Source organism: Ciona robusta, chromosome 12 (genome assembly GCF_009617815.1).
Source record: "Ciona robusta chromosome 12, ASM961781v2".
Lineage (NCBI taxonomy): Eukaryota > Metazoa > Chordata > Ascidiacea > Phlebobranchia > Cionidae > Ciona > Ciona robusta.
Genome location: NC_143246.1, coordinates 7,054,171 through 7,074,479, shown reverse-complemented (window position 1 = coordinate 7,074,479; position 20,309 = coordinate 7,054,171). Strand labels below are relative to the sequence as shown.

The window sequence follows — 20,309 nt, the reverse complement described above, 5'->3', positions numbered from 1 at the left end:
TTCGTTTGGAATAGAAATACAATTAATAAAATTATTTAATAAAATTGTTACAAATTTTTTACTATTTATATAAATAAATTTCAAAAATGTAAAAATGATGGTGCAATACGTGAAAATATGTACAAAGTATGGTGAAATCCAAGTATGACGCACTAAAAATATGCGGTGTCACGATCATCCGGGTTTGTTTAACGAAAACCGCTTAGTCATTCTCTTTCAACCGACGAGGTACGTGGTGTGTTGCGTTAATTCTTTGCAATATTATCCGCTTTAATCTGTAAAGTTAGGACATATATTCGCCAGATATTGCTAAATTATATTCAGTAAACAGGATTTGTATTTATTTCAGGCAAAATGGGGCGTCGTCCGGCTCGGTGGTGAGTTAATATCTGTTATTTTACCTTGCATTTAATATTGACCAAATATACCCTTTGTATACCCCTGTAACTAGTTGTACTTGTAATTTTTAACTGAAATGTAACTTAAGTTAGGTATATATGATTTATTAGTGTTCCGTTAAATGTTTACTTGATCACGATGATGAAACATTTCATGTCTCTTCTCTGATAAAGAATGAAAGATATTTTTATTATTCTGAGTGATCTAGTTAGAGTTAGGTTAATTGGTATACTAATGTAAAGTTCATTTATAACAGCATTTAAAAATTTGTAAAACCTTAAAATTTAAAAGAAATGTAGGAGAGTAGGACCTGATGATTGGCATATAATGTATCGGGGGCATTTTAACGAATAAAACATAAATTGATTAAATATTTTCTCTCCAGTTATCGGTATTGTAAAAACAAGCCGTACCCAAAATCTCGTTTCTGTCGTGGTGTTCCCGATCCAAAAATCCGTATCTTTGATCTTGGAAGAAAAAGGGCGGATGTCCGGGACTTCCCACTATGCATGCATATGGTGTCCGATGAACTTGAACAACTGAGTTCCGAAGCTTTGGAGGCCGCGCGTATCTGTGCCAACAAGTAAGTTCGGGGTTGGAATAATTGTGTTTTTTTCTTTGTATAGTAGGTTGGTGGTGTAATACTGCCGCTGGTGACCAGTGAAAATTTTGGTCTCAAAATGTTCCTTACGTCTCCCTGTTACCTGCTGTATTTTTTAAAAAAAACTTGGGCGTTCGTGTTGAAAATTAACTTTGAAAACGTGCGTTACACAATCTGCAACATAGAAATCCATCAGAGTAATTCGCATTCTATGACGTAATAATCTAACCTTTCAGGCTCTTGTGGAAAATACGGTGATGCAGCACGATTTCGCGCATTTTTAAAGTTAATTTTCGACAGGAACGCCCATATACAGCGGGTATCAGGGAGACTTAAGGAACATTTTGAGACCAAAATTTTCACTGGTCACCAGCAGCAGTATTACCACAACTCCTATAGACCAATGTTAATTGTTTGAAACACAATTATAATGTTAATATATTATGTGCTAAAGGTGTTCCATCTTACCCCACGGTACTATATACTAACCCCTTTGTATATGCACTAACCCATAAAGTTAATACTTTTGACATGGTCATCTTAGAGTGTTATTGCAGACAAATTGGCCACTAACGTAAAAGCAGAAACATCTCGGGATTTTTCTCGTTATATTCTTAGTACCAATTGCCTTCACAAAAGAATGTTACAATGATGATATTTTTTTCTTCTGATTATTTGTGAAGAGAAAACTCTCTCTTTCTGAGTAACATTTATATAATACATGTTGGTTATAGTATGTCGGGGGTTTACACAGTTCTGGGTTTTTTCTCATACTTAAATTTCACACTCAAGCTCTTTATAATATGTGAAAATCATACGAAACACGACTTAATGTCAGTTTTAGTGTATTTGCTTTAGCATTCGCCATTCATGGTACATTATCTTTTAGCTGTGATTTTGTCAAAGTATGGGTGCTGAATCCCTATTTGGTACTGATTGTCCCAAATTTCAAATGACATGGTCTGTAATCTATTCCCCTTTAACCCTACTCTTCCCATTTATTGTACAACATTATAGGACATGTGTTTGAAATGAGTAAATGACATTTATTGTATATTCCTACTTCCCTAGGTACATGGTTAAATACTGTGGTAAAGATTCTTTCCATCTTCGTGTGCGAGTCCATCCTTTCCATGTAGTTCGTATCAACAAGATGTTGTCATGTGCCGGTGCTGATAGGTTTGTTGCAAACATTTCTATTCTATAATATGTATAAATATATTATTTTTACTGTGAAACTAATTTGCACCAATTATTAACCAAGCATATATTGCCCTTTTTGTTCTTCCTTTTTTTTTTTGCTCATGCATTATAAAAGAGTTGCACACTATTACCTCAATTTTTATTGAAAGTAGTTTATTTGATGTTACTTATTTGGAGGTACGCGTTTTCAAATTTTATCAAAGTTAAAATGTCAAATAAAAATTGTTGTGATAGTTGTTGTTACAAAATGAATGTTACAATGATGATATATATTATTCTTCTGATTATTTATGAAGATAAAACTCTCTCTTTCTGAGTAACATTCTTAATAAACAAGAAGTGCTGGACCACGCTCGTACCATAGATTTTGAATTTAACTTCTGTGGCCAAAAAACGGAATTGTTAGGATATAAAATGATACTTAACACAAAAAAATATGAAAGTGTTGTGTAAAAGCTGGTGTTAATTGCAAGAGTACGCTCAACAAACTTACACATTTTTGTTAGTCTTAGTTAGCTGTATCTACAATTGGACTAAGTAGTTTTTTAGCTTTTTTGTCCCCCACTTCATATGTATTTGGTAACTTTACTTAAATCCTCAGATTGCAGACCGGAATGAGAGGAGCTTACGGTAAACCACAAGGGTTGGTTGCTCGTGTTAAGATTGGTCAACCAATCATGTCTATGCGATGCAAGGACAGTGCACGTGCTCATGCTATTGAAGCGCTACGTAGAGCTAAGTTTAAGTTTCCTGGGCGTCAGAAGGTTGGTTGATGTTATGTACTATTATCCACATGGTTGATGGCATTGTGTATTGAGGTCTACATTGGCCAAACCTCCGGTTGTTTCTGAGATTTGTAGACTCAAATCTCTGTGCCTCCCTTGCTATTCTGTATTAGCCAAACATTCACTAGTTTATTAGCCTATATATATATAAGATTTCTTAGTTGTCTTATTTCATTTGTTTTCGATCACGATGATGAAACATTTCATGTCTCTTCTCTGATTAAGAATGAAAGATATTTTTATTATTCTGAGTGATCAATTGTTAGTCTACCTAAACATTAAGAATGAGGTATATACACTTCTGCTTTGTGTTTAAAGTATGAAGATTATCTTTCCATTTTGTAGAATGATTTTCGCTAACTGCCACCTATTGTTTCCACCCAGATCTATGATTCACCAAAGTGGGGATTCACCAAATGGAACCGGGAAGATTACGAGCGTATGTTAGCTGAAGGCCTTCTCATCCCTGATGGTGTCTCATGTCAATACAAACCTAACAAGGGAAAACTTGATCTGTGGAAAAAACGACAGTAACCGTTCTTCGCTGTTAATAAAATATCACAGATTTCATTTTTAGCCTTTCATTCTATATGGTTGAGAGCCTAAAGCGAGGCACGCAAGGGAAGCTTGAATACAAGGTCGCTGCACATTTTGAGCAGTCAATTTGCGATTGATGATACCTTTTTGTCTCATGACGAGTGTTTTATGGCCTTTTTAAAGGTTGTTGTTCACCACTTTTTTTGGCTGTATTTTTTAGCCGAAATTGTGGGCTTGGTTTTTGTCCTTTGATATAAGTTGAGGTTGACATTGCAGAAGTATTTTGTCAGCTTTCATTGCAGTTCTGATCTGCTTTGTTGGCTGTTGCACCTTCCAAGTTTTGGGTGGAATTCTGAGTGATCATTTCAATTTCGTTCACTCAGAATAAACAAGTTTTTCAGTTTTGTTTTCAGAATTTGATCTTAAAACACTGTTTTTTAAGTGAAGAGGGTTCAACATAAAACAGTGGATTCATTTTTCACTGTTTTGGAGAATATTACTCAATGTCGTACTAATGTAACTATTGGTACAACATGTTATACTCCATCGTTTGTGTATGGTCTCAAACTCGCGTGTGGACAAAACGCAGTTGAACTGGTTGTACCATAGTTTAATTAAGCCGGTTTATTAAACTATGGTGGTTAGTAGTGTGGAGGAAGATGGGACACCTTTAACACATAATACCCAAATATCCTGAACGTGTTTTAAGCAATTAACAACGGTCTATGGAAGTCGTGAGGTTGCGGTTTCATTTTTATTTAAATGTTCTTTGTTTACTTCCAAATGGAGCCAGAAATCTTCTCCCATCCTACTAAACATGTATGGCTGGTAAACGACGTACTTCGTGGCATGGCAGCGTGCGGTATCGTATAAGTTGTACTAGAAATCAATGTTCGGGACAAAACGATTGTAAACGTAAATCGGATTATACGCGTGTGTTGCGATCGTGTTCGTGCGAACTATGGTCTCCACAAGTACGTTTGGGGGCAAGGCTATGATTTGTGTGCAAAATACATGATTTTAACAACATATAATTTAATGTCGGAAAAAATCAAAGCAGTATATGGGGAATTTATAGCAAATCTGTTCCTAGCGTTACTGAACCATCATATTAGTTTAAAAGTGACTTGGTTAAATATTGTTTTTTTTACACAGTTTTCCAAATGAATTAAATCTGTGTTCTGTCAATTTCGTTATTATTAGTTTTTTATGTCGAAGTGTTTTCTTAAGATGTTGCATTCTAATTAGTTGTGTCGGTAGATATGGTTTGTTGATTCTTTATAATCGAGCACTTATAAAACTTTGCGTTGGTTTTCTAATCTTAATTACCTGTTAGTTGATTCCGTTACACTCGGTACTTTAAGTAGCGAGTAATGTTCGTATTAATCAAACTAACTTGCGATAAACTCATGTGCCAAATATTTACAAAGTGCTAACAGCATGTAGAAAACATACACACATCAAAACAGCTTCTCACCAATGCGTAAGTTCAAATTGATAAATTGCTCGTCGCTGATAATGCTTTTAAATACGACAAACAAGCGAGGCTTGATGTATTTGTTTGAGGCGGTAAATTATATTTGACGAGTGATGTTTTAAACATTATGCGACAAACCCACTCACTAAAAGATAACGCTATATTGATTCTTCAACACCGAGTTCGTAATTAGTTTCTGCAGTGTCAAAGCCCGTTATCACAAGCCTAAACAGCGTTTTAAGGTACAGCGGTCTCTGTTACAGTAGATTGAATATGACTGAGTTGGAGAACCAGATCTGTATGGAGGAAACTAGAAAACCAGAGCGTCCCTACGTTGGATTAATTGCGGAAGCTATTTTAGATTCTGAAGCCAAGCGGTTGAGTCTGGGGCAGATTTATCAATATCTGGAAGCGAAATATCTTTATTTCAAACTGCGTAGAGGCGGTTGGAAAAATAGCATCAGACACAACCTATCACTCAATCATTGCTTCATAAAAGTTGGGAGATGCGAGGACGGCAAAGGGAATTACTGGACCATACACCCGAGTTATGAACCTGCTTTTCAGCGTGGTGATTTTAAATGGAGGCGTCTTTCAAGGCGAAGGCCATCACGGCAAAAGCAAAAGCGTGAAGAACAAGAAACCAACACAAAATTGAACCCGACATATTCTTATTACGAAAGCTTTTATTACCAACAACACAACAATACATTCTCTACAACACAAATTGATTGCCATTTACCAGACGTCGGTACAATTACACCGAACCCATGGTTCCCAACCCCGCTGTACCAGCCTGCATATTACAACCATCAAAAACTATACACGCAGTTATTACAAGACCAGTTTAATTGGACAAACCGAATGATATCGCTAGAAAAAAGCTGCGTTGAAAACTGCGCTTTGTGAAAACTAAGCGTATTTTAAAGGCATTCTTTTGTTGCTAATTTCCCTTTCTTCGTTGATTTAATTCATTCGACCTGTCTGTTTTATAAACCGTCGGTTAAATAAACAAAATTTATGAATTTGTGTTCTCAAAACCAAAGCATTTTATATAGGGTTTCTATCTAATATTTAATGTTGTTGCTGCGTTTATACTATTGGTGTAAAATTTCCCAGCAAAGAAAAGTTAATTTTAATCGGTCGCTAGATGGGGTTAAAGCTCTTTTCCCACAAATATTTTTAAAGATCTGTAGCCTATATTTAACATAAACCGCACGGAATATAATATAAATTAACAACCGACACATATATTACACACATAATGATAACTAGTTATACTCAGCACCCTTTTTTGCACATCGGAATTTATAAGTGAGTGAACATTGTACTTCAGATATTCTGTAACAAATTATAAGTGGCCCACGTTGTATGATCGCCACTCAATTGTCCACATAATTCATAATCGTATCCGGCAGATGCTCGTTAATAATGATTCGCTTTGATCGTCCAGATACAACATACTTGAAACATTATATTAACATGTCAATACGATTATTAGTGGGTGTTTAAATCAACCAGCTCGATCAAATGAATTGAACTTTTAACGTAGCCGAATTTTTATATTATTGGTTCTGTTTAACCTATATAGTTGGGTTAAACTTTTAACTGGCGTTTTAACATCACTTATTATCACTTTCAATTGCATAGCTTAATGCTATATGTATGTCATAATCTGTTTGAATAAAATAATACGTTAATTTTTAACTGGAAAACAAAGCGAAAGACGCCGGTTTGTTTTACAAGGTGTAACACGACCTAATTCTCTTTGTTGTAAGGTATAGAGTTTTATAATAACACGCAAAGCATGAGCCGTTTGAATTTTAGTACAAAATGTAAACCTAGGTTTTAAGTCACCCTTGATGCTTGTTCTCCAGCATTTTTGTGACCTATCAAGGGCTCTTGTGACGTCATAAGAACTTAACCATTGTTTCTTGATCACGTGCAAAATAAGGCGGCAAAACTCTAGCCACGTTTTTGTGCTTATTGGGATTTTAAATACCATGCAAACTTTGTATAGCGAAAATAGTTTAAAATCGCCAACAATTATGTCGCTATAATGCACATACTCGTTCAAAGCATTACATTGTCGTGTAGTTTGTCAATCTTGTCCGATCAGACATTGAAAATATGTAAGGATCACAAATTACATTAATAATTAATACCTTGCATGGATTTTTGGGTCTTTCTGCATTATAAAACACACAGAACAGGATTGGTTTTACTGCGCAACGTTGCGTTACGCTCAGCTGCTTAGCAATCCTGCAACGCATAATTTCCTGAATCGCTGAGATCATATTATCGATGCTTCACCGTTCTCACGCAATTAGTGCATTTTGTAAACATAGTTTTATCCAAAGTAATATTGTTGAATTAACAGTTTGTGGAGTTAGCCTGACTGGAACAATTTATGGCGGCTTTATATAAAGATTGGCCTTTGTTTACGGCGTTCATTGTTGGTTCTCGTCGTTGTAGTATCCCCCTATTTACTTGATAAACACAGAGAAAGTCAGTCGACACCTCTTATTAGCGGAGAATGGTCTCTGTGATGTCACTATACCTTTTCATACACATGAGAATGGCCATTGTGACTTCCCACTGCGTTGGAATTTAAAAAAAAATAACAAAAGATATTTCGCGCCCACAATAGTTTTGGAAAATACTGAAATCACGGCCCTCCATATATTCTATTGTCTTGAGCAGTGGGTATTGTTTTGTCATAGGAAAAACGGAACGCATCGTTCGAAAACAGCGCAGACTATAGATAGGTGCTTACACTATTGTGAAATGACAAACCCGGTTTAACCGGGTGCATTATTGACAACAATAAGACACCATCTACAGTTTGTTCGTTTTATGAATCATAACAATGGGTTCTCCATATACAAAACACACGGTGATTTTAAATGCGTTTGTAAAGAACAACCTGACTCTTATTTTCCCAACTAGTTCTTAAAATAGAACTTGGTCGTATTATTACGAATCCATAATATGTAACCTACCATCGGATACACATCAATTGTACAAACACTATTTTTGGATAAAATTATATTTGAAAGTAAAGACATTGTAATTCATACAATCGCTTTGTTCGTGTACTGATTGTTGTATATTTAGTTAAAAGAAATGTGATTTTAGTCGACGATCTTATCAAAACATCTTCTTTATTCGTTGCTTCTCTTCTATTGAAATCTTACGAATACATGAATCGTTAGCAAAATAACTCAAATAAACAATTAGTTGAGATATAGGTGAATTTATGTTGAGCTTATGACGTCATTTAAAGTGACGTAAAAAATCAGTTTTGAACATCAAATCAGTATGTGTTACACTTTTATATTGTGTAGTAAACCTTTGACGTAAGACTTGATGACGTCACAGTATCGACGCGTTACACAAGCGACACTTTATCTGTGACAACTCGTCGTAATTGAAGCAGGCACTTAAAACTGGACAAACAGCGTAGCGAAGTAAGGACACTTGATTCGTAATCCAAATCCAACGAAATTCAATATTCGCTCACACTTTGTAAAGGCTTCCGATCACTGGTGTATGATTCGGTTATTTACTTTACACACACCGACTACTTTACTACTTAAAGCGCAATCTCTTTCTCTTTCGAGTTGCCTAAACTTATGGTAGAGGGTAGAAGTTCTAGACCTTTTCTGCTCCCGCACCATTTTACACCGACTTTCAAACCGTGTGTTTAAAGCTCGTACCGTTGAAAAAATTATATCGATTTAAAAAAAACGTTACTTTCAAACACAGTTTTGGTGCTAGTTTTTTAAAAAACGTAACGCAGGAAAAAAATACATGATCTTAATTTCTACTGGTAATTTATTTGAACTCCAGTAAGTTTATTAGTTACTTGTTCACGTACCACGTGGACCTTCATGTACAACATAATAGAGAACCATTGGTTTATAAGTGATGATAAACGACTTGTTGCATGTATATGGTTTTGCAAGCTCTCTGCATTTACACGAAGCGACAGGGTGCAACTATGCATATCAATATGCATTCCATACAATGTTACAATTCTGTATTGCATTCTATGTTATTGAATACGATTCCAATGCATTATTGAAGGTATGCGGCAATTGTAAGACGGTGTTGACCTTTTGGCTTAAACGTTGCGATGGATTTGCGTCGCGTTTGAAATTCATGAAACTCGCTGTATGCTTGCCCCATACTCGGATCGAGCGATCGCTGGACAAGTGGTTCTTATTGAAGGCTTATTATGACATCACAATCTCCGGGGACGACCACGCTACAGCAAACACGCGGTAACCGCGATTCATTGTTGCGTAGATTTGGAAGAAAATTGGAACATCATGTCACAGAAAGGCGTTTCTCGCGTTGTTTCTCGTAACGCGAATCTAATTCTACAACTTGTTTTCCGTGGGTGTGTTACGTTAAGGCGTAACCGTTGTGACTATTCTTGAATATCATGACCGCTATAGTTTGAACGTCAAGCGTAAATTATACGATAGAGTAAACAAATCCCACGCAACCTACGCAAGCAAATAGTTATGCGCTGAAGTTCAATGTCTTACGTCAGCAACGTTAATACTATACGCATCTGCCACCACTTATGTGATGACGTAAGTAACCTGACGTTTGCTTCTTTGACACCGGAGAAAATCGCTGTTTCAGCCTTGCTTACAAAGCAACTTTAATGTTTAGGAATGTAAACAGCTTGCAATTTGTGTCTAGTTTACACTTAATCGTCGCATAAAACTTTTACAATCTGCTGTAACTTTTTTACCGTTCAAAGCCGTTACGTTTTAAAACACCGATAAAATTTAATGGCGCGTCAACATAAACTTTATTTAATGCTTGAAATGTCAGTGACTTCTATTAATTTTCCACCCACTTTAGACAAGGGTTCACAAACCACTAAAAAATGTTTCACTCGATTCCCGTAAATTTGTAAAATGTAAAACGGTTCGTGGCAATGCAGATAAGCGCGTGTAGCTTATTGATTCGATTGCAGGAATAGTAAACACTTCGTTAATGGGATAAGAGTAAAACACAAACTCCATATCGCTAAGCCCTGAACGTCAAGTGAGTTGGTAGTTCAACCAAAATTGGCTTATTACGCCAAACCACAGCGTTTGCTATTCTATAAAGGTGAGGTCCTATATACCGAGACGCACGTCGTGGGTTTTAGGGTGTATATGCCATAATTGGCTCATTACCCAAAAATATTATTGCCTTTTAAATAAACTGGTTGAACTATGATGTGTACAGAGCTGTCGGTTTACTTGTTTTTCGCGTATTCATTCCAACGTATTCGTACGTGGAAACTTTGCTTGTCTTTTTCGAACCCGTTTCACGCTGAAGAAATGCCAATAGTAAACAAGTTACGACAAAACACTTGGGATTTGTTCGACTTAAATTCGAGTGAGCAAATTGCGAATTAGATTTCTTCATTTGCTTAGTAGGAATGTGTTTTAATTCAAACTGACGCTTAATTAGATGAACGGTGGCAGATACGTACAAGTATATTAGTAATACTTCCACATCAAATGCGGTATCTTTTTAAACTGATATATAAGTTCTATACATCATAAGCCGATTCAGAAACTCCAGCTTATGAAAACTAAATAAACATCGGAGTATTTTCAGATTACAACCGTATTTATAACATTTGTAGTTAAGTTTGTCCCTTTACGCATTTGTCGTGGTATGCGTTTAGTGGGACGGGGTAAGATGGGACATGTTTTCATTCTATTTTATCGTTCAATTTGGTAGTAAACAAGGAAAATTCAAGGAACTACAAAACCGCATCCTCGCGACTTCCATAGACCGTTGTTAATTGTTTAAAACACGATCAGGTTAATTTGATATTTTGTGCTAACAGTATCCCGCTTTTCCCCACAATACGATATTTAAATAGCACCTCAGTTTTAAAACCAATGATGCATTTCCCCGTGGATATTGTTTGACCTTTACGGACTTTATATCCATCACGAACTTTTGTTCGTCACGGCCATGTAACTAACCAGCCGTAGGGTTAAATAACTTAAAGTGAAACTATGTTCGACCAGGAATGTATAGAATGTCTACACAGTGGACAAAAATGAAAATATATCGCTCCGACTATCCGGCCAAACAATAGTTCAGTGGAACTGTCGAGTTGTTCTGTATTAAGGACGAAGAATAACACGCCGTGTTAAGCTTAGCCAAGCCGCTTGAAAACAACTTATACGACGGTTGGATGGTTATAAGAAGGGCGGCTGGCCGGCTACAAATCCGATAGTAATTTGTGACTGCGTGCTAGTGCAATGTGACACGCCTGTGTTACGAATACATTATTTATCATCTGCATTATTCATGTCTTGTCCCGCGAAGTCGTTTACGAACAATACAAGGCACTGGCTTTTGATTTAACCGCCACAGAAATTGACAAAGCGCCGGATAATGGACTGAAAGCGTCCTTTCGTCGTCCCGATGCTTACGCCTTATGCCCAATATTTTCCAGGCCTCAGCGTGACATTCTCAATTTCACGGCCCCTTTGTTTACGAACAGAAGCTCTTTCTGCAGTGCCAGCCGTCCAAAAACATGAAAAATTTATCGTTTTCAGTCCTTACCAAATGAGCCGCGAAGCATTGTTTTGTTTAACGTTAAACACGCTGTAGGAATATTACTAATGTAAACAAATGATACAGCTTGTGGTATATAACTGAACGAAGGTTTTTGGAGCCTATGTTCTGCCCGACACGTAGCGAAGCCGTTTCTTTTATAACGTTAAAGTTACATAGGACTTCGGATCTTTAGAAATCGCTTTAATTGACTCCGTAGTAAAATGACCTGCCGCGAGTTTACGCTGAACTTGAGTTCTTTGATGAACTGAGGCGTAACACACACAGTTTCCGATCCTAAGTAAATACACTCTGTTGTTTTATAGTAGAACCACATAATACTTGTATCGGGTTTGTATTAAATAAAAACAAATTTCAAATACGTGTCCAATAGTTTGAACAACTTTGTATTGAAATGCATTGTTAAGCAAATAGTTGAGGAAAAACAAGTCAGGTAGAACCAGCAATATAAACCGAATAATGCTCATTGTTACGTCACTAAGTGGAAAACACCCACGGTCCCAAATGTGCAAAATATAAATTTGTGTAAAAATTTCCCTAATTTACATCCGTTTGTGTAGACGGTTATTGTCAAGTTGTTACGAAACAAAGGCACTACTATCTAAGCACAATAATGACGTGACACCTTCAACGATTGTTGAGCGTTCGAACTAATTATGACGTCATAACATATTTACACGTAACGCAAAAAAACATAACAAGGAAATAAAATTTCAAGCACTTAAAGATTTTGGAACACAACGCTACTACCTGATTATGCGGCTCGAATGCGACACGTGACTAATGACGTCACTGAACTAGTGACGTCATCTAATCTCTAGATTGGGACTCCTTGCGTAAAACCCTTGATACTGTATGAGGTCACATGACGTCATTAAGCTTATTTTTATGACGTCATCAGCTCGTTGAGAGGTAAAATGGAAAGTTCAGTAACCATCAATCCGAAAATTCCTCGTTTTCTATCGCGTCAACATTCAAATCGGCGCAATCGCGTTCGAATGACGCCACTCTCGTCTCCATAATGACGTCATCTTGTTCCGCGACTACTTCATCAATATATGACGTATCTTCTTTGGTGGGGTTCGAATTCGGTACCCTTGTACATCCAATAGAAAACATGATAGGGGGAGAGTACCGAGACATAACAGGTTCCACCTGTGACGTAATAATTGATATTATGCGCATTGAGATAGATTATGTGACAAAGTAAACATTGAATATTTTTAAACTTTAATTCCCGCGCAAAGTAAAAGATTTTAACACATTTTTGATGCTAGTTATTGGTGAATATATATATCTATATGTCCTAAAAACATTTTTAGTTTGGCTCGATTTTGCAGCGTATTTATCAGCACACGGTGATATTGGAACGATGAAAGTTGGTAAATACATGGGAGTTATGTAAAACCATTATAGGTTATGTTTACGACTGGTTCTTCAAGATACTGCCCATGTTGCTACAACACTATTGCGCTATCGTACCTTAAGTTGTTTACCGTTAACCTCAAAACGTCGTTTTAATATAAGAGGCGATAACGGATTGTACACACTCGGCAAACTTGAGTGGAATTACAACACGTAGTTTTACATTGGTCGAAGTGAGCTAAAAACGCTTCAAGGCAAACATATATATTTCAATTACTGAATAAAACATTGATTTAATGGGCAGCGGTATGAGCCAAGGAATATTTAATCCCAATAAAAATAAACTATCCACGAATCATACAAGACCTGCTGCTGTACAAGCATATGGTACACTACGCTATACACAACCAAGCGCTTAGTGGTGGAACATAATGAGATTGTATTACTAACCAGTTTGCCTTTCCTGGGAGCATCGTGTACTACTAAACTGGAAGGAAAAACGGGTTCAATCGGAGACACATCTTTGTTCTGTATTAACTTGTTGCCGTCCTAAGAAATATTGACTAGATAATACACTGCTGATGTTGCATTAATAACCGATATACCTTTGTATTGGCACAGCACCTCGTTTCCCTGCTCTTCCTTCTGTTTATAGATGTCTGTAAAAAATGAAGAGTTAATATTGAATTTAAAAAACTTTTATGGATAATTTGTGCTAAGGTCTGAATGTTGACAACTAATGTGACACAGAAGCTCATGGCCATTGCTTATATAAATCAGACAAAATGAAGTTATGTTATTTAAAGTTGTTTTTCGTAAAAATATAAGTCATTAGTAACATAATTCTAAAACATTTTTTTTTGTTAAATGATTACAGTTCTTGTATAAAGGTATAATTGTAAACAAAGTTAATGTTAAAGAGCATAATAGGTTTACATTTTCGTTACTATAAACATGAGACAAAATAAAGTTATGTTATGCTAACGGACTTCAACAAAAAATGTTATATTTCAAAACGGCATTTATTAAAATATTCACTATTCAGCCTGATAAAGACGACCCATTTGTGATATCGAAACGCCAGTATCGTAATAAACTGCCTAGAGAGCCATCTTAGTATTACGTTATGCCTAGCAGCATCAGTTTGCTGTGAAGTAACATATGGATAACTGAATGTTACTTATTTATCCTAGCGTGACAGGGCAACGACGGTCGTTATAAAACAAGTGTTCTGTTTTATACACTGCATACCTGCTTCAAGTATGTAAAAACATAACCACATAACAGTGGGTAAAGGGGGGTTGGCCAATAGTTTATATTCCAAGTAAAAGTAACAAACAACTTGATGTACCTGCTTCATTTTTGCAAAGTCAAGTGTCGGTCGGTGTGACAACCTGCTCGTTAATCTTCTTCTTCCTTTTTTCTTCATGTTGAGATCGGATGGATGAGATTGACATCGAAGTAATCCTCCTTTCCTTGATGAATTGAAACCATCAAACCTGGGGTGGATATTATATGTTTGATTTTGAGAAAAAAAATTGACACAAAATGGGTTTTGGTTTTGCCATAAAAATAAACTACACAGTAAATATTCGAAAAGGTCAGAACTTGAACTCCAGAAGGTCATTTCGACACTTCTATTACATACATCTAAGGATATTGCTGCGATATGAAACCACATTATATAAGGTTTTATAAAAATGCAGGGGACCTGTATTTCATGCGAGAGTTGGCCCATTGCCCCCACATTTTAAACCACAATACCACACAGAGCGGCAATCAAAAGAGCTTATGTATTTGAAGACCCGTTTTTAGCTAAAGAATATATTGATTCAATAACATGGCAGAACCGCATAATATAATTTCAATTCATTCTCATCGTTATTTGGTTACCATGCTTCACATTTAGGACAATTGTTTTATATTTCATGGAAATTATAACATGCGCTATTACAGTTAACAAGACAACTAACTTGATTCACAGCATGCAGTATATTTTTAAAACCCTTCCAATCTGGCCATATTCGTGCGTATTTGTATGAATTACATGTGAAACTTTAAGGGTTGTAAAATGGTTGAATGTAACTTATTTATCCTCATGAGCAAAGCAACCAAAGTAATTATAAACAGGAGTGTTCTGTTTAATACAAATTATCGCATAGAAAAAATACTTTAACGCAAAGATTTCAATTAAGTTAGGACTACCTGCGTTCTAACTCAGGGGTTGAGGTTGGAGTATACTGGATGCTCGCTCTGTATTCAAAGTCCTCTGAAAACGAGAGGCTTCGTTTTGTCGCTGATAAACTTGAACTAGTGATGCCATGAGCTGATCTTGAGGAGAGAGGGGAAGAGATGTTGCAGCTCGGAGATGAGAGAGGACTGAAGCTCGAATGCTCCGAGAGGGAGTGCTGGGATGAGAGAAAAGTCCAAGCTCCTCCTCTCTTGATCACAGTGACGGATGCGGGTCGAGGAACAGGGGATGAGGGGGGAGTGAGCAACGAGTCTTGGGTGGTGGAGCTTTCAGAACATAAACTTGCGCAGTCGAGGGACCTTGAGCAATCTCCAAGGGAACGAGAATTATTTGCGGAGTAAGCTCTTCTGTTCCCCAACTTCCGGATCGGAACCCAAACTCTTGAGGATTGGGATGATGGGTTCCAGGAAGAAAATATGGGGGAAGAGTTGGGGCTGAATTTGTCCAACATTTCATCTGGTTCGGACACAGAGCGACAATGACGCTTGTTGGGTGGGTTGTCCGCTAATACTTGCGAGGATTTAACTGGAGAATGTAATATACAACTCTTGCCCACTATACTTGGAAATTTGTCAAGTTGGTTTGCTGAAGTGTTAGGTTTACTGCAATCTGTATTGTCTGCTACAGTTTCATTTAATGTGGGTTGGGGGGGTTTAGGTACAGACCATTTTTCCAATCTATTATATTGAGCTGCTGAAAAAGATTTCCTTGTTTCCCTGTAGCTGGTAGATCGCAAATCATGTATCGTGGTTTCTTCATGGTTGCTTAACTGTGTTTTAACCAAAGCTACTGGTTTGATGCTGCGCGTGGAAAATACAATCGACCTTTGAGGTTTATGTCTCGGCAAAGCTACCCCAACCACGGACGTTCCACTTCCCTGGAAATATTTCTCAGCATTGTTAGATGAGGTAGACGTGCCATCATGAGAAGGAGAAACATTCGATACCGGCGGACTCCATTGTCCATGTTCTGTTGAGTTTCAAAATATTGCATGTTAGGTTGAATATAATGGTAAGGCGATCCAGGTCTGATCTCTAGCTTTTGAGTAAGCGGGAACACAAAACCGGTGAATGAATGAAATCAAATTACGCAAGCTGCTACAACAACAAGCGTATGATAGAGATGAAAAGCAGAAGCTTAAAATCTCAATGTGGCCATGGGAGTCTTGCCCAAGCAATGTGCGAGCACGCCCAGTATAAGCCATTCAGATCAACTGTGGTATTGATTACTTTAAGATGTTAAAGCAAACAATGCCCTGAGCACACATCTACGAGAGAATAAATAAGCCATGTTAAATGGGGACTTGCCCTGTGTGTGTGCCCTCTTACTATCAATTACACATTCTTCATGTTTGAGAATTACAAGAAAACTATTTCAATATTTATAACATCATAAAAGTTAAAAAAATATGATTTTTTGGTGCAACTAAATAAGAATAAGCTTCTAAATAAAAGAAGCAATAATGAATATAACCGCATTCAAGTTCCATGAACCATGTTTACAGTTTTGACATACGAGACACATTCCAATTGACATAAAATTTAACCTTTTTGAGCAAATTTCAAGTTTTTTGAGGTAGATGGTTTTGCTGTGGGAACTGATGATTCTGGTCTATGATGCTGTGGACAAAGAGACTTTTAAATATTTACTTTATACAAGTTGTAATAAAGATTTAATACCAGTTGATGTAAAACTAGACCACAACTATGAGTTTGAAGAGAAAATAAAACCAAATGATTCACTGTCTTGTCATTTTATTTATAACAAGTGAAAATATATATAATATATGTAATATTTATACAGCATGTTGGAAAACAAGTTTACATGGCCAAAAAAACTTTTACACAGTTTGTATTATGGATTAAAAATGTTGATATTAAAGTTGTATAAAGTGAGACCTGCTGTTGTGGTATAGATGGGAAAGTAGAATCATCTAAATGTAACTTCTCATTGATGCTGTAAGAAAGTTGTGTGACCATTGCTGACATTGTTTAAGGAGGCTTCTAATAAATTGCTTCAACGCTTGCTCGAGTGTTTGCGTTACAGGACCACTTGTTCATAGCATTCCTTCCACACCCAGCACCCTGGGTGCTCCTTCAGTGCAGGGCACGAGGCCAATCACACACTAATTTAAAACCTACTTTCCAGCATAGTCAACAACCATTATAAACTAACAGAACTGTAAAGAGAAAGATATTCACACAATTAGATTGGTTTACCGCAAAAGTGTCTTACATACCCAGGAGAATACACGAGTGTGTTTAAACTAAATAAAGTAATACCTTAACTGTAACCTTTCAAATATGCTTGAGTATATATTAACAAAATCATTTAGAAGTCAACAGAACATAAACTTTATTTTAATCTTATTCAAATAAAGTAAAGAGGACTGGATTAATTAAAACAATGAAGGGAAATTAGCAAACCATTGGATTTCCATTAAATACAACCAGCTATCTACTATCCATATGGTTGCTCAATCTACCATAGAATATACAAAGCTACGGCAATGAACACAAATGCTTGGTTTATTTTATTAAAATTCCAACCAAACCTTAATAATCACGCTGAGTCAGGCATCTGACATTTCAATTATATGCTTAACATTTATGCCTACCAAGGCAGAACACTTACTTCTTTACAATAAAATTCTTTTAATAGATTTTTATCGAGGTTCAGGTCAATTTCTAGTCCTAAAGTTAACAAGCACTCATACATATCATACAAGTTCACTTTTAATACAAACCCAGCAATTAAAGAAATTTTTGTACTTGAATAGCAAGTGTCATAACCACACATAGAACTACAGCTAAAACATTCATACAAAATTCTAATATTATTTAATTCAAATATCATGATATCAACACACAGTGTACTGTTATCTATTGTTTTTATTTCCATACAATTCAACCATATGTTTAGTGGGTAAGCAGTGGCAGTATTTGTAGTTTACTGTTCCTAATTTTCTCAGAAATTCAACAAATTGCAGCATGTATGTGGTTAATAGTGTACTAGCACTGGCTGGCCAATGATAATTGGTTTGCGGTGTTTTTACCCAAACATTAGTACTTTGCCCATAAGTATGAAGGAAAACCTGTTTTAATACCAATATGTGGGGTGAGGCTATTTATTTTAAAGCATCCTTTCTCTTATAATAAAACTACTTCACATTTATAAATTGAGCTTAATATTAACATTTTAATATAAAAAACTTTTAAAATAAGAGGTCATTTTTAATATAGAAGCATACCCTCAAAGAAAGTGTCAAATAAAACATTGTTTTATAAAACAACATTTTTTTGTGAACACTGCATGTGACAGATATCTAAGGCTAAATTGTTGGTAAAATTTAAATAAACAAAGTGCTCGGGTTATTGAATAGAAAATAAATTACCCATCCTTTGGCATTGCATCCTTCCTAGAATGACAATTGATGGGAAAAGAGCATATGAGAATATGAATCCACATTATATTGCTATAACACTGTTACTAGTGAGACCTTTAATGCTTATAACAGATATATATATTGGGCCAATATAAAAGCAGTAGTAAACCACATAGTTACATCACACAAAGGGTGAAGTTTTTATAATAAAAAGCAAATAAATATAAAATTAAATTGGAAATCAAATGCGGGAAATGTTAGTCCATTTTACCCACAATATGTTACCACTGTTACAATTTACTCACAGTGAAAATAAAATGCCAACAAAAGAATTTGATTTTGAGTGTTTACTTGGAAAATACTAAGGTTTTATTTAACATGGAATGTTTAAGTTAGGGTGTAACATATTAACCAACTGTTAAGTCACAATCACAACTGTAACTAAACAATGATGCTGTTATGTAACAATGGACTGATTATGTGATAACAGATGTATGTCATTGTAATGAAAGAAAATTACTTTTTAAAACTAAATACTAAGAAAAAATGAATCAAATTAGATTGTGGCAAAGTATAGTTTACTGGCAGCTGTTTAAACTTGCCTTAAATTTAATTCACATTGATTTAATTAAAAGAACATAGTTTAATATACATAAAACATTATAGATAATCATACAGAAGTAATTATATTTAAATTAAGTAAAATCCTATAATTACATAACATTAAACAGCAATAATTCAATTAAGACACCAATATTTAAAATTTCTTCTTCAAATACAACAGATTTGATAATACTATTGTTTACATTTAAAGCAGGTAAATGAATCCAAAACATTGTATACATTATGGCTTATTATTCACTGTATGTCACACAGCTGCATATATTGTATTACAACATGGTTTCTGTATACATTTATATAACATTTTATAACTCTTACGCATAATCTACGTTATTCATATAAAAAGTTTAATAATCATAGAAGCTAAGCCCAACTATTGTTATCATTTTTACGTCACAAACCATACACACACGTAATAAACAGTTTATGTAATACAGAACGTTTACATTATCGTTCCGCTGCGTCCGTTATACTAAAAGCTCAAAGTAAAACACACGCAAATACAAACCGTTATTGGTGCAGAGACGGTATCTACTATCACCTACGCTTCGGTTGTAAAAAGACCTGAGTGCCAGAAATTCCAGCAGACGGCGTGACGTAATAAAAAAATCATTGTTTTGGTAAGGGTAAACGGGATCATAGAAATACGATTGTTGAAAATGGTTTACATTTTTTTGCGATTTTACTTTGTTATTTTACACGTAAACAGGTTTTGTTGTAAAAGAGGATACTATACTCTTGTAATGTTTTATAACTGCGCCCAAAAGCTTGTTTATTTAACGTAAAATCAAGTCTTCATTTGTTAGTTTGTTGTAGGTAAAATATCGCCTGGGTTTGCGTTGTGCAGCACGTTGCGATGTTAATACTCGTATAGATTTGTACGTTACACTATCACCGCATGGAGTACCATTATCGGAATGTTTAAAAAGTAATTTGGAACGGAAATGTTTGTCAGAAACCGGAAAATATGCCCATTAATTACGTTTCGTGTTATACTCTCTAGCGCTACCACTGTAAACAAAATCAAATAGCCATAGCAATGCGCCCCAAGTGGTCACAATTTTTACAATTTGCGG

At 35.7% G+C, this 20,309-nt stretch overlaps 3 protein-coding genes and 2 non-coding genes across 5 annotated transcripts; 4 read left to right on the top strand and 1 right to left on the bottom strand.

Annotated features, from left to right (window-relative positions):
• The first annotated feature begins 98 nt into the window (after positions 1-98).
• On the top strand, positions 99-3,558 carry LOC149727331 (large ribosomal subunit protein uL16-like). Its single transcript, XM_089890061.1, has 6 exons — positions 99-228; positions 350-377; positions 785-982; positions 2,072-2,179; positions 2,805-2,967; positions 3,373-3,558. The coding sequence occupies exons 2-6, from the start codon at positions 355-357 to the stop codon at positions 3,520-3,522; spliced, it is 642 nt and encodes a 213-aa protein (XP_089746187.1). The 5' UTR covers positions 99-228; positions 350-354; the 3' UTR covers positions 3,523-3,558.
• Positions 1,644-1,708, top strand: LOC149727333 (small nucleolar RNA SNORD36). The gene has a single exon (XR_016386315.1). It is a non-coding gene; the product is annotated as a small nucleolar RNA SNORD36 (small nucleolar RNA).
• Positions 2,458-2,524, top strand: LOC149727332 (small nucleolar RNA SNORD36). The gene has a single exon (XR_016386310.1). It is a non-coding gene; the product is annotated as a small nucleolar RNA SNORD36 (small nucleolar RNA).
• Positions 3,559-3,708: 150 nt separating the features above from the next.
• Positions 3,709-6,027, top strand: LOC149727330 (uncharacterized). The gene has a single exon (XM_089890062.1). The coding sequence runs from the start codon at positions 5,276-5,278 to the stop codon at positions 5,909-5,911; it is 636 nt and encodes a 211-aa protein (XP_089746188.1). The 5' UTR covers positions 3,709-5,275; the 3' UTR covers positions 5,912-6,027.
• Positions 6,028-11,929: 5,902 nt separating this feature from the next.
• On the bottom strand, positions 11,930-17,437 carry LOC149727329 (uncharacterized). The gene is made up of 7 exons (XM_089890051.1): positions 17,126-17,437; positions 16,774-16,846; positions 15,182-16,196; positions 14,328-14,475; positions 13,582-13,635; positions 13,427-13,525; positions 11,930-12,766 (listed from the first exon to the last, which is right to left on the bottom strand). Exons 1-7 carry the CDS (start codon positions 17,213-17,215, stop codon positions 12,548-12,550), a joined length of 1,698 nt encoding a protein of 565 aa, XP_089746177.1. The 5' UTR covers positions 17,216-17,437; the 3' UTR covers positions 11,930-12,547.
• Positions 17,438-20,309: the final 2,872 nt, after the last annotated feature.

Excerpts from the sequence above, each read along its gene's own strand:
- LOC149727329 (XM_089890051.1), bottom strand. The coding sequence starts at position 17,215 with ATGTCAGCAATGGTCACACAACTTTCTTACAGCATCAATGAGAAGTTA. Across the intron at positions 16,847-17,125 it reads CATCTATACCACAACAGCAG|CATCATAGACCAGAATCATC; the intron begins GTCTCACTTTAT and ends CTTTGTCCACAG. Across the intron at positions 13,526-13,581 it reads GGTGCTGTGCCAATACAAAG|GACGGCAACAAGTTAATACA; the intron begins GTATATCGGTTA and ends AATATTTCTTAG.
- LOC149727331 (XM_089890061.1), top strand. The coding sequence starts at position 355 with ATGGGGCGTCGTCCGGCTCGGTG. Across the intron at positions 983-2,071 it reads GCGCGTATCTGTGCCAACAA|GTACATGGTTAAATACTGTG; the intron begins GTAAGTTCGGGG and ends CTACTTCCCTAG. Across the intron at positions 2,180-2,804 it reads TCATGTGCCGGTGCTGATAG|ATTGCAGACCGGAATGAGAG; the intron begins GTTTGTTGCAAA and ends TTAAATCCTCAG.
- LOC149727330 (XM_089890062.1), top strand. The coding sequence starts at position 5,276 with ATGACTGAGTTGGAGAACCAGATCTGTATGGAGGAAACTAGAAAACCA.